Source organism: Falco cherrug, chromosome 9, assembly GCF_023634085.1.
Source record: "Falco cherrug isolate bFalChe1 chromosome 9, bFalChe1.pri, whole genome shotgun sequence".
NCBI lineage: Eukaryota > Metazoa > Chordata > Aves > Falconiformes > Falconidae > Falco > Falco cherrug.
In genome coordinates, this window is record NC_073705.1 from 35,807,260 (window position 1) to 35,821,753 (window position 14,494).

At 39.4% G+C, this 14,494-nt stretch overlaps 1 protein-coding gene across 8 annotated transcripts in view; it reads right to left on the reverse strand.

Annotated features, from left to right (window-relative positions):
- The window catches only part of PCDH15 (protocadherin related 15), a 443,471-nt gene that overhangs the window by 239,378 nt on the left and 189,599 nt on the right, over window positions 1-14,494 (reverse strand). For all 8 annotated transcript variants that reach the window (XM_055720578.1, XM_055720583.1, XM_055720580.1 and 5 more), the window contains one exon: window positions 10,665-10,835. In XM_055720578.1, the coding sequence (XP_055576553.1) occupies window positions 10,665-10,835 (171 nt within the window). The remainder of the gene's footprint in view (window positions 1-10,664; window positions 10,836-14,494) is intronic.

Consider the following 14,494-nt stretch of genomic DNA (forward strand, 5'->3'; position numbering starts at 1 on the left):
AATGGAACATTTCCATATTTGGAAAAAAGAAGAAAATTATAAATACAAAATCAGTCATTTTTATCAGTTTATTCCCTCTTTACTCTTAATTAAAGGAATCAGAATTGAAATTAACTCTCTAAAATTTCACTATACAGCTTCATAAATACCTAGAAAATGTGCCTGTTTTCACCATTAGCTCAGTATCCAGCCCAGACTGGGTCTCTGGTGAACTACCAGAGTTCCTGCTCCTCCTGCAAAGAAGTCCCAACAGCCACTGTGTATCATGGGTCACTTGATAACCCAGTCCTAGCCATAAACAAAATGTATTTCTCTCACCCCAAACACAGCTTCAAATTTGATCTGCAATGTATTTTTCTTTTCCTATTTCATTTTTGACTATGTATTGCCAAAAACGTCTCAGTTTTCAGTCAAGCTTGATCCTTTTTCCCTTAAAAACCCCAACTCATCCATTTTAAGAAGGATTAGTGAAAACCTGAGGCATGTGTATCATGCTCAACCAATTATCTTTTCATGTCATAAAAAATCTATGTGTCTTCCTGTTCTGTCTTCCCACGAAACTCAGTATTCTTCCCCGCCTCTTGTGGTATGTACAAACATACGAGGCAAGATCTCCAACATAGTAATCCCACATTTAAAGCAAGTTTTCTGTACCCGTAGAGGTCAATCTATTTCTGAAATGCAACTTGGTTAAAATCACCAGCAGGAAAGTATCTTTCAGACTATATTCACTTATTCTGTAGTCTGCTATAATTTTCTCAACTAGAAATAGTGGTTTCAATAACTAAAACATCTGGTTCCTTTAAATATTCATTAACAATCTAAGTTAAAAGCATGGTTTTGTTTGTTCTTGAAGTGAAAGCAGCCAGCTAAACTTTTCCTCTATCTGAAATACATCTATATTTAAACTCATGAGTTCTTAGATATGAACTGTGACTGTCCTGCCTGATTAACGTATCAGGTAAGTAAAGTTCTTGCCTGCCTGCTAAGAGAGAACATAGAAAACAATTCCAAAGTTCATGTATTCACATATTAAACTTACAAATTTACTGACAATTCTTTTTAACCATGCCGACTTGGCATATTCCCAAATACATAAAAATTAATTACCTGTAACATTACACCTTCATAATTTTAACCTTTTCATGCTTCACTACTTTTCAGTGACATTTACTTTAAAAAAAGGCTCTAGTCATCAAGAGGTTGCATATGAAAGACAATCAATCATAGAAATAGAAAAGATAGGGAAAAATCATTACAGAAGACTTAAAACACCTTTTATGACTGCTTATCAGGCCCTATGAGATAATCAATGGCTTCTCAAAGCTTACATTTTGACTGTGCTGAGTCATTTCCATAGAGTTAATTCAAAATGACCAATCCAAGTTATAAAAAAGTCTATGCTAGTGAATTTACTGTGAATGCTACTGATAGTTAAATGTTGTCTTGCCTTGAACTTAATATCAAGCTGGTGACCTCTGTATGGCTGCAATTAAAGTGGAAAAGAGTGAGAAAAATGCAAATGAAAAGTTCATTCATAAACTTTAAAGGGTAAACTGCACCCAAGAGAGGATCTTATCATTGCTTTTGAACTGCTTTCCAACTTTCAAAGCAATTTAAGATTGCCTATCGGTTCATCATGCATCTATGCTTTAATTTAATTAGAAGAATTGCTAGCTGCTGCTCAACTATACTGCAAATAACTTGGCTGTAACAATTTGCCTTTTTCAATAAAAAATACACTGAAAACTGCATACATGTCATGGAAATCAATCTTCATTTTCCCGTTCTTAATCAGAGTTTCAGGTTTTACCTAAATTGCTAATGAAAAATTAATTCCTGAAATATGGGTCAATTTGCTCATCCTTCAGCCACTGGCAAATGAAAATGAGACTATTCAAAGTCTCAGTTACGAAAAAGATTCTTTTAGACTTTACTGAACAAGCAACAACCCAAGAACATATAGATACAGACCCAATTTTTGAAGCATTTCTCTGGTTAGCTCTTGTAGTATAGCTGAAGTGACACCATTGCCTTGTCTACCAAATAATTTTTTACTAGTAAATACACAGGAACTCATTCATCTTACAGCCCAACAGTTGTCAGCACATGCAATCGTTCACCGAAGATTTTAGTCTCATTAACACCAACTGCTAGGCTTTTCTATAATTAATATTCTAGGATATGATACACAGATAAGAAAGTACATAAACCTTTTAGTAGCAAATAATGATTTGTCAACGTTTTTCGTCACACATTTACTCAGATACAGTAGTATTTGTAAAGAGAAGGCAAAATGATTATGGCATTAAATATGAGAATGATTTCATACAGAAAGCTGGACAACACATGCATATAGTAACCCAAAACCCCTGGACTACAATGTACAAGAGCCCTGAGTTTCTGTGCTCTGGAGCTACTACATTGATTAGAGAATGGCTGCAGAAACATTAAACAAAATGTCAGCTTTCACCTTCAATAATCTATTGTATAGACCGTATAGAAACTCTGAAATAACAGCTGTTAGTAGTTGATCTTCTCAACTAAACATTTATTTAACATCAAAGCATGCTTATGCTTATTTCTCTTTCCTATCAAGCCCTGAAACCATGACATAAAAAGAACACATGGGTTCATTATTGGTAATGAAAGAGGAATCCTCAGGCAACATGAATGTAGTTGAGGTCAAAGATGAATACAGCACACCCAATAAAAAAATTACTGCATTCCTATGTATTGATTACTGAGAAATGCACATCTGAATTCAAAGCTAAGATCAGTTTCTAACATAGAAAAGGGATAAAGAAACAGATGGAGGGAAAAGATAACAAAAAACTACTATGCAAGAGAGAGACAGAGCAACTCTACTGGGCTAGGCAGCAAGACATGTATCTATAAACAGCTAACCTACTTTCCCAGAGTGCCCCAGCATACCTCTAATTTCAGCATAAGTCTCGATGCCAGGTACCACTACAGAGCTGGACACTGCCTATTCAAAATGCAAAGTTACTTCTTTCCTTACTGAAAATATTTGCATAAAGAGAAACATGCAGTTCTCCTAATGATGAAAGTTCTATTTTCTCTGGAAGCCACAAACCCAAGCTACACTTTAAACATTCCACCAGACATAATTGTGCTCAGTCATGGTCTAATTCCAGGAAGAAGTGTAAATACCATCCCCTACAAGAGCATTTAGGATCCATCCCAAAAATTGGACAGCACCTATTTTGCTGAGAAAGGAATAATCAGAAACAAATTAAATCTCAAATAATTTCCTGGTGCTTGATGCAACTCAGTCACAAGCACAACTCATAAGACTATAATACAGGCAGAGTAAGCCAAAGGCTGGCAAACCCCTTTTACCACGCTTCAATAAAAAATTCCAAATCTTAGTAAAAATAAGGCAAAGGGGAGGAAAAAGGCATATTGAGATAAAACTGCTTCAGAAACTAACAACTTCCTAAATTAGCCATGAACATTTGCAGTTTTAAACAGACCATATCTAACCAAGAAATAAATGATTTGGCAAGAAAAACTGGCAGCCTAACCTGATTTTTTAGTTTTACGCAGTGTGACTGCATTTGACCCACCTGCACATTTGACTTTAATCAGTCATACCTACAAGAACAGGCAAGAAAGAAACCACTTCCATCAGGGGTAAGCATTCCTGCTATTCTGTAAGATTTTACCCTTCACAGGTAAAAGAGGCAGACTCCTTATATGCTGAAAGGATTTATTAAAGTTGTTTTAACCACACATACTCACTTCAACTCAGACTGAATTTCTAATTTGCCAATTTAGGAAGACTGTTTCAGTGCCACAGAAATCTAACAGCATCTGTATGGAAGATCAGGCTGCATTAGTAAGTTTCTCTCAAACCTCAGGGAAGGTTATTTGGTTTTAGTTTGCATGGTAGATACCTGCATAAAATGTCTTCCTTGGGTAGGTAATTCCCATAGCAAAAAATATAAATAAATAAAAACCCACTTAAAAAAACCCCACAGAACATTTTGATGAAGTTTATTCTTTGACTAATAATTCTGCCGTTATCATTAAGATGGGGAGATGCCATTTCCGGAAGTTTCAGACACTACTAGTTTTGCAATTTTTTTATATTTGCGATTTTTATATTAATGCATGTGTCTGAGAAAATTTTCAGGAGGTTTTCTGTTTTGAAGGAAGTAGTATTTGTACAGTCGGAAGGCAAGGAACTGCACTGAAGTTATGTTAGAAAGAACTGGAAAGTGCTTGTCACCCTCAAGCCCAGAGCTACCAAAAAACCAGCACATGCTCTGCAATGTTAATTAGCTATCAATAAGCACCATAGAACTCACTTGTACAGAGCTGATCAAACGTGTTTACTTAGGAAGTGTCCTGTGCTCCCAACAACAGCCCCACTCACTGATCAAATTACTTCAGTCCTCCACCAAACTCGGTTTTTCTTTTCCACCCCAATAAAACTAGCTTTTCCTGCACTGCTGTAATCTCAGTTCCCTCCTACGGCATTTCCAGTTCTCACACTCAAGAGAATTACCCATTTCCTCCACATCCCAACGGTCTCCCTACTACAATAGGTGATGGTGACCAGAAGGTACCATAAAGGGTCAGTCCCTAATTCCCAAAACAATAATTGCAAATAACTGCTAAACCACAATACACCAGGGAAGGTGGTACAAAAGTTATTTTACTGCAGCCATTATAGTACATCACCCTATGATGCTGAGCTAGAATGCTGCAGAGGAATAGGAAACAGCTTGGACAAAAAACATTGTGATTGCCTTTAGAGTTTCAGCAAGAAAGGACAAGATAAGATGTGAGTTTTAAAAAGCACCTGTCATTTTTGACACAACTATCAGCCTGATGCAAAACACATTTTTCCGTACTGAGAACTCTTCAAGCAATTCTAAATTCCAAGATTTACTCTCTGTCAAGATACACTGAGGATTTGATGCATTTACTATATAGCCATAATTCTTAATATTATGATGGTTTATTATCCTTTGCATATAAGAAAGTCAATGAAATATTTTGTCCCTTGCATGAAGTACACAAAACCTTTCTCCTTGTAAAAAAAAAAAAGGTTGTTGAAACAATCAGAAAAGACTGCTCAGTTTTAAATATAGAATATATAATGACCTAAATTTTGCAATTAAAAAAAATTGTAACTCTTGATTTCAGTGACAGTAGAGCAAAACTGTTCATTTCACCTTATCATCAAAAGTACGCAGCTTCTACAGTTTCAAAACTGTGTTACAGGATGCGTGCAGTTGTCTACAGGGAAGACTCCTTCCCTGACTGATCAAGTGAGGCTTTCAATCAGCAGGATTATAATACCACCTCTTCAAAGTTCAGTTTTCTTCCCCTAAATCCAAACTAACCTAACTAAAGAGGTCCTTCTTGGTCATAAAAGCTTGAGGGCTTCTAGGGGCACTTCCTGTTCTTCAGTACCTTTTTTACTCCCCTTGATGACACTGTTCTTTAGGGAATGTTTTTCACTGGGTTTTTTTAAGCCTTTCATCTAGCAGTCCTGCTCAGACTCAACTCCTTGAGGCTCTGCTCAACAGGGCAGCTGAGCCCACAGACTTAGTAAGGTCCCTGCTGACACAACTCCTAAGGATACAGAGGATAATTAGTATAAAAATAAATACTTTCCATGTAAAGAGATCTATCAGTGGTGCATTAATAAGCAATGTCTCATAATGCAGCTAGATATTTAAAGTGTTGAATCTTGAATTAGTACAAAGAAAGCCTCATAGGTGTCATGGAGTATATTAGTGTTCACATGGACTGATAATTACCCTGTGGAACTTGATAAAGGATCAGCTTGGTGCAAAAATAGTCCAGCAACTGATTAAATAAACCTAATCTATACTTTACTGCTAATTGGCTTTTCTTCTTTGCATGATGATGGAACAAACTGAGTATAGAAATGGACAAAACCTTCACAAAGTGAGCATAACAGGAACAGATCGAAGGGGATAGAGGGAGGAGAAATTATCTTTCCAGTGTTATGAGATATTCATGAGGTTATATTTTCTAAACTCCATTTGATAACTTGCACATCCTGATAATAATTGCTAATTTACTGAAGTCTTCCTGAAATGGGGGGGGGCAAGGGGAAGGAGAAATCACTTAGCACATTTGATCAGACACAGAAACACTAAGGCAAATACAAAATTATGTAGCAACAAAACAAACAAACAAAACCACAAAACCCAAGCAACAAACAACACAGGTTTTCTTGCAAACTACAATTTAGCTAACAACAGTAAATTCATTCCTAGAAAGTAGGATGGTGGCAATTAGGAGACACACACAGAAGTGGGTTCAGGAGGTTTATGCATGCATCCTTTCATCTAGCAAAGACACTACTTTCCTTTTATAATGCAATATATTTGGCTTAATACACTTGAAATTTGAAAGGTTTATGCTAGCTCATTGTAAGACATCACCGAAGCTGTACTTTGCATTCACCTAAAGGAAAAAAGTTGAAGGATTGGCACATGTATTATGAGACAGAAATTCAAACAACTTTGAATACTGTCATACAGTGGGGCTTTGGTGTCTTTTCTTCAAGATAATTTTTGAAAAGATTATTAGAGGCCTCAAAACTTAGTAGATATGTTTCTTTTCCGTCCTGGTCTGGGAACTTGTAAAGCAGCTTACTCTATCACTGTCATGGGCACTGAATCAGACTCAACAGGTAGCACTTCACAAGCAAATTACTGCCCAGGGAAGCAATACATAATCTAAAGTGTGGATTACAGGCTGTTAACTTAGCTTTGTCCAGGCTTTGGCAGTGGCAAGGCAGTTTAGCTCTCACTTACCACTCACCTGCCACAGGTTTAATCATTCAGAAGCACTAATGTGCTATAAAAACATTCAAAGTTTGTTTACTCCAAACATGAATCTCTGCCTCCTCTACAAAGCTACAAGAGCACCTCACATGCATTTGATATCAGAGACACTGATGTTTATATGACCTTAGCTGTGATCCTAGACCTAGTAAGGCCATCACAGTCATTAATTACAGTAGCTTATTGGTGGCACTGCAAAAATGACACTCACAAAACCAGGCAACCACCAATGAGGAACGGTCACATCTTGTGGCAAAGCTCAGTTGGCTACACACAGCAGCTGGCTGAGCAAGAAGGCACTATCACAACACTTCATTCCATATGTACGCTCAGACAGGACCATCACACAACCTTTGGCTCTGCTTGGAAGATGTCCAGTTTTGAGGGGATTTACACTGTCCGTGCAAATGGCAGAAATGCAAAACAGGTTTTTACAAGTGTATGAACTAATCAAACAGCACTCTGCCCAGACTGGAGCAGATATCATAATAGTATTAATACTGCCATGAGTCAGACCAGCTCTCAGAAGGCATAGGGTAAACCTTGATATTGTACTTCAGGAAAATAAATTGCTCTCTGGTAACAAACAGATCCGTTACTTTTGCTGGCCTCTTCCATCTCTGCCTGCCAAAGACCATAAACAAAGCACATGCTGTATGGATTCTTCATTGCAAATGTATCCAACTGCTTTAGAGTGTCTAAGGGAAAGAAGCTTGGAAAGGAAATATGATTTTTACCTGAGTAAATTCATGGACAGATGTCAACTAAAACAAGTAATTGTGAAAGACTGAACAAAAAAATTATTCCTACTAGTTACATTCAATGCTTTACTTTAGGGATCAGCTGAGTAGTCAACTTGCCCCGTAAAGCAGGACTTCTTTTTCAAGCTACTGCTTCTGAATAATTCAACTTTGTTCTACATTAATTAATATTGCTTCTCATATTCATTGAAAAATGAAAAATAAAACTAAAAAAAAAAAAAATTATGTTGGACTACAAATAGTCCTTTAGCCTATGTAGTAGCTACCACTAAAACACTCCCAGCAAACAGCACTCTTCTATTCCATTTGCTACACACGCTGGAGCTTCCACAACTACAGCGTAGTAAATTTTGGTCTTTTAAAAAAAAAACAACTGGTGCAAGTAACTTCAGATAAATCATTCTGAGGAGTATATTGATTACTATCTGCTTCTATATAACTTGACACTGTACTTAAAATCTTCGAGCATTACAGATTCAGATGAGTCTTGGCTACATGGTACAATGCAACAGTTTCACATCATGCAGAAATCTCCAATCCATCTCCGAATGAGGTACTCTGCCCAGGCTGCTTTGCCAGACCACTGCGTGAGTCCACTGCCAGCCCCTGGCTAGTCCAGACACCTCAGGCTTCTCTGCACTTTATCACACTGCTCTTGCAGGACACATTTAATACATGTGTTTACTAGCTGAATCTTTTTAGGTACCATCTGTAACTTCTAAAGAAACTATCATTTGGAAGTCAAGTAAACATTTGAGCTACCAAGGTAAAACTTTGACTTCAAACATCCCTCTTCCACTTACATTTACCAAAACTGCTACAGTGCTACAACTAGATAAACAGCAAAGAGATGGTAGTTTATCAACAGAACCAGTTTCTCATTTCATAGATCAGATTTCTCAAGGTGCAGTTTGACTCAAAAAAGCCAAAAAGCAAACAAAACAGCTGACACCTGAACAGATTGTAGCTTATGAAGTTAAACGAATGTATTTTGCAACTTGGCATCTAAATCACTAGTCAGATTTTTCCTAGCCTAGATGCCCTCCTTGGCAGACACTGACCATTTTGCCTTCCAGCACAGCATATGTGCCTGACCAAGGGCAGGAACGGAGGCAGAGCTGGATTCCTTTCATCCGTGACAGCTGTATCAGGATAATTGTATGATTTGAATTATACCTTAAGATAACCAGATAAAAAACAAGGTAATGATCAAACACCAGTGATTAATAATTTCTGTCTCCTTTGCCTCTCTACTGAGAAGTCTATTGGAGCTGTGCAGATAAAAAGGGGTCACACTCTGTCATCCTGCATAGTTTGGGTGCCTAGTAACCCTGATGAGGCCACATACCCAGCTGGAGAGTAACTTGTGGTTGCCCAGTTTCCTTAAAACGACACTAAGCCCAAACCAAATTAATGTAGAATTTAAAGTAAAAGCATTTATTCACAAAGTCCAAAACAGACCACAATTACAAAGCATCATCAAATACCAAGGTGTAGAAGTGGTGGGGGTGGGGGCAGAAAGAGAGTTGTGTAAATCAATATGTCAAGATTAAATATGGAACATCTCTCCCCTTCCCTTTTACAACCACTTTGCTTCTGTTACAAGCTGAATATCATAGATCCTAGTCTTGCTACAACTTACAAATCAGGCTACAGTTGTTAGGAAGAGATTCTCCAGCAGAGAGAAATCACCTCCTTTGAAGATACATGTGCCCTGTAAGACCCGTTCTTCTCCCAGAAATTTGCCAAGGGGTCCAGACAAACTTATACCACCTCCCTGAAACTTCTAGCCCTCACTTATCCAGAAGGCACACAGATCACAATGATCTTGATTTACAATAAGCCCTATCTTGCCTCTTTGAGATTGCACTGTTTATTAAACCAGGACCTGTACTGTTAACCTGTGCAGAAGCAATTGAACAACTGCTGTATATTAGACACAATTTCAGCTGGTCCTAAAATGGATAAACCAACTGTGACAGTTTTTGTAACTTGCTAAAAACATCATAGGAATCAACCAAGCAGGGTGGCAGCAGTGCTTGCTGACCTAGCTCAAGCATATCTGCAGCAGGACCCCTGAGGCCAGACAAAGCAGGATGCCATAATGTGTGGGATGGGAAAAGACTACGAGGCACAGGATGGCCAGACAAATAAGGCAGAAAACAGCAGGAACCTCCACACTTACAGCTTCAACCTCCCTCGTCTCCTGGTCAGAGGAAACAGGACAGAGAGTGTGTCCTGCAATGAACAATGGAAGTCACGATCTTCACATTGATACTTAACATTAACTTAATGTCATCTTAATGGAAATGTTAATCAGGTGGGGCAATACCTACTGATTCAATCGGTTCTTCCATTTTATATTCTTAGATATAAGAAGCAAAGGTCATATATCAATAACAATTAAGAAATCCATATTTCTATTTCCCCCAGCAAGAGCTGCACAGCTCCGTGGTACCAAGCAGCATCTCTCCTATAAGGAAGGGGAATTGGCACCATCTTGCACCTAGAAAGAACAAGCTCTCGCTTCCTCCTCTTGTCATTCACTGTGTACGTTTCAGTGTGAAATGAGCCTTACATTGACCTTTATCCCTATCCAAACTGATGTATTAACTGACATACTTAGTACAAGCATCTACATGGTATAAACACATATTGTTTTTTAGTGCCTCTTGATTGAAACCCAGGAACAGCAACAAATAATCTTTTCAGGGACTAGTGACTTCCTCAGGATATTTTGAGAGCAAAACATGGATGGATAAGGAACAGCAACTCCATAATTTAGCAAATTTCCGTGAGACTCAACCCTTGCAGTGAACGAACAACTTGCCATTGTATCAAAGGTTGAATTTCACCATCTATTCCTACACATATATATACACACAAACATACATACATCTCTTACCTTGGTTTGCTTTTGTTTAGCACATAACTCATGGCAAAAAGCATATGTGACCTTTCTAGTTACATTTCTCAATTGTGTCCAAAGATGACAGCTGCTTGCAAAACAAACATATAAAACTTACAAAAAGTCAAGAGGACTTACAGGATCTGTCAGTTCTGGCAAGCTCGCTTGGTAGGTAAGAGGTCTACAGTCACGAGTATTATTCACCAAGACACAGGGAAGAAACATTGGTCCCAAATCATCCCCATCAAGCACGTCTACTGTCAGGGTGGTTGTACTTGTCCGTCGCTCATTAAGATTTTGGGCTCGGTCCTATGGAGCAAACAAGTTGTATATGGTAAGACCTTCTAAATTCAGAATCTACAAATAAGTTTAAAGTTAAAGCTAAGGTAAAAATGTGTAAGCACCATAATTACCCATTTTCTAGAAAAACAACTAATTACAGAAACTTCAGTCCTCAAGTTTACAGCCTTAAAGACTCAGAAATACAATTAAGAGGGAAAAGTTCACCTCTTGAATTAAGAAATACTGTGAGGCATCAGAAATAATACAGTTTTGATGAATTAATTCTTAGGAAATGTATGAAATTAATGTACATGTCTTGTTACAGCTATAAAAAATCCAGCGTATTTGTACAAGATAAAAAGTCCTTTGTGCCCTACTTACAAACTGAATTAGTTGTGGTTTAACGTGGCAGGCAGCTATACACCACACAGCTGCTTGCTCACTCCCCCTCAGCGGGATGGGGGAGAGAATCAGCAAAAACGTAAAACTTAATGGGTTGAGATAAAGACAGTTTAACACAAAAAAAAGGAAGAGAAAATAACAATAATGAAAAAAGAATATATGAAACAAGTGATGCATAAAGCAATTGCTCACCACACAGTGACCAATGCCCAGCCAGCCCCTGAGCAGCAGGCCAACCTCGGCCAACTCGCCCCAGTTGTTTTTTTTCAGCATGATATCATATGGTATGGAATATCCCTTTGGTCAGTTCGAGTCAGCTGTCCTGGTTGTGTCCCCTCATAGTTTCTTGTGCACAACCAGCCTACTCACTGGCACGGCAGTATTAGAAGCTGAAAAGTCTGGACTTGGTGCAAACACTGTTCAGCAACAACTAAAACATCAGTGTTATCAACATTACTTGATGTAATCATCCTAAACCCCAAACACAACACTGTACCAGCTCCTAGGAAGAAAATTAACCCTATCCCAGCCAAAACCAGGACAATATCCACCCCTTATTCTACGCCATCTACATCATGACCAGGTCTCACACTTTCCAATACATTCCAATTAATCACGACTATCTTTCCTGTCTTTTCATATATACACACAGATATAATTCCCTTAGTCTATGAGCCATCCCTCTAAAATGACCATTGAGTTCATTTAGTCCGTGACTTTTGGCCTCCACCTGTCATAGTAGTCCTTCAAGGCAAGAGAGATGGTGTGTGGTGGTGGGATTGCCGCATGCTGAAGCCAGCTCTGGTTCCATCACCATTGCAATTGTCTGGTTCTATCATTGCTCTGCTTTGCTCAGTTTCATCAGAATTCATTCTTCATTAATCCAGGTAATTCTTACTGCAATACTGTTGATATGGCATTTAGCAATCACAGAAGTGATGACATACAGTATTATATAGCAATTAACGTCATACAATTAAAATCAATGACAGAATCAAATCGCCATGAGGTACACATCAGGCTTCCCCATCCTTCCACATTACCCACCAAGTGCACCCAATTCCCTGAGCAAAAACAATCCCATGGATGGGTCTGCCTTTCCCTGAGGCAGGAATAACACAGACTGTCTTTCCCAGCACATTCTTTACACACACTACAGGTGCTTTATCCCCTTCTACAGTATGTAGAAGTTTTGACTAGGCAGGACCAGCCCAACTGGCAGATCCTCTAGTGTTGACTAACACATTGAGCAAAAGCCACCTGGTACCCCAGTGTTTGAAGGTCTCACCACCCATTGCTCTCACTCTAGCCTTTAATAGCCCATTGTATTGTTCAATTTTCCCAGAGGCTGGTGCATGGTAGATGTTATATACCCACTCAATCCCATGCTCTTTGGCCCAGGTGTCTGTGAGATTCTTTTGGAAATCAGTTCCATTGTCTGACTCAATTCTTTCTGGGGTACCATGTTGTTATAAGGCTCAGGAAAGCATTCCAGCAGTGGCATGGGGCACGAGATACGTTTCCAGCCATCCAGTGCTTGTTTCTACCACTGTAAGCACATGGCACTTGTCTTGGTGGGTTTGCAGGAGTGTGATATGGTCAGTCTGCCAGGCCTCCCCATATTTATATTTCAGCCATCATCCACCATACCAGAGAAGCCTTAACTGCTTGGCTTGCTTAACTGCAGTGCATGTCTCACATTCACAAACGACCTGTGAGATAGTGTCCATGGTGGTCAAGTCCACCCCTTGATCACAAGCCCATCTATATGTTGCATCTCTTCCTTGATGGCCTGAGATGTCATGGGCCCACTAAGCTGTAAGTAATTCACCTTTACGTTCCAATCCAGGTCCACCTAAGCCACTTCAAGTCTTAGCACCTGAGCTAGCTGATGGTTGTTTTGATGCTCTTTAGTTTAGTAGCCCACCTCCTGGGTATATGAGCATCTATATGACACACCTTCACAACCAGGTTCTCTACCTGAGCAGCAATATCTTGCCACAATGCAGCAGCCTAGACGAGTTTACCTCTGCATTGCCAATTACTTTTCTCCCATTGCTGTAACCACACCCACAGGGCATTTGTCACCATCCACGAGCCAGTACAGAGATAAAGCATTGGTCATTTTTCTCATTCAGCAATAGCTAAAGCCAGCTGGATAGCTTTCACCTCCACAGACTGACTCAATTCACCTTCTCCTTCAGCAGTTTCTATGACTCATCATAGGGGACTCCACACAGTTGTCTTCTACTTCCAATGCTTTCCTACAATACAGCAGGACCCATCAGTGAACAAGGCATACTGCTTCTCATGTTCTGGCAGTTCATTGTACAGTGGGGCTTCTTCAGCACATGTCACTTCCTCCTCTGGTGACATTCCAAAATCTTTGCCTTCTGACCAGTCCATGATCACTTCCAAGATTCCTGGACAACAGAGGTTTCCCATTTGAGCTTGCTGTGTGATCAGCGTGACCCACTTACTCCATGTAGCATCAGCTGCATGATGTGTAGAGGGGACCCTCCCTCCAAACATCCAGCCCAGCACCAGCAGGCAGGGTGCCAGGAGGAGCAGTGCTTCAGCACCAATCAATTCCGAAGCAGCTCAAACCCCTTCATAAGCTGCCAGTATAACTTTTTCAGATGGAGTATATTGAGCCTCAGATCCTTTATATCCCCAACTTCAAAAGCTTAAGGCTTGACCTAGAGTCTCCCTTGGTACTTTCTGCCACAGGATCCAGGTAGGACCATTCTTCTCCCCAGCTGTGCCACAGAGTGCATTTTTTACTTCTTGCTGTGCTTAGACTGGGCCAAGGGCTACTGCTTGAACTATCTCCTGTTTAATTTGTTTAAAGCCTTGTTGTTGCTCAGGGCCCCATTTAAAATCATTCTTCAGGTCACTTCATAAAAAGGGCTTACAATCAGACTGTAACTTGGAATCTGCATTCTCCAAAAACCCACAATGCCTAAGAGAGCCTGAGTTTCCTTTTTACTAGTTGGTGAAGACATAGCTGTTATTTTGTTCATTGGGATCTGACGACACCCATCTTGCCATTTTATTCCCCAAAACTGGATCTCCTGTGGAGGTCCCTTGACCTTATTTTGTTTTATGGCAAAACTAGCTTTCAGAAGGATTTGGACTACATTCTTCACTTTCTCAAAAGACTCTTCTGCTGAATTGCCCCATACAATGATGTCATCAACATATTGCAGCTGTTCTGGAGCTTCACCCTGTTCCAGTGCAGTCTGGATCAGTCCATGGCAGATGGTAGGCATGTGTTTCCACCC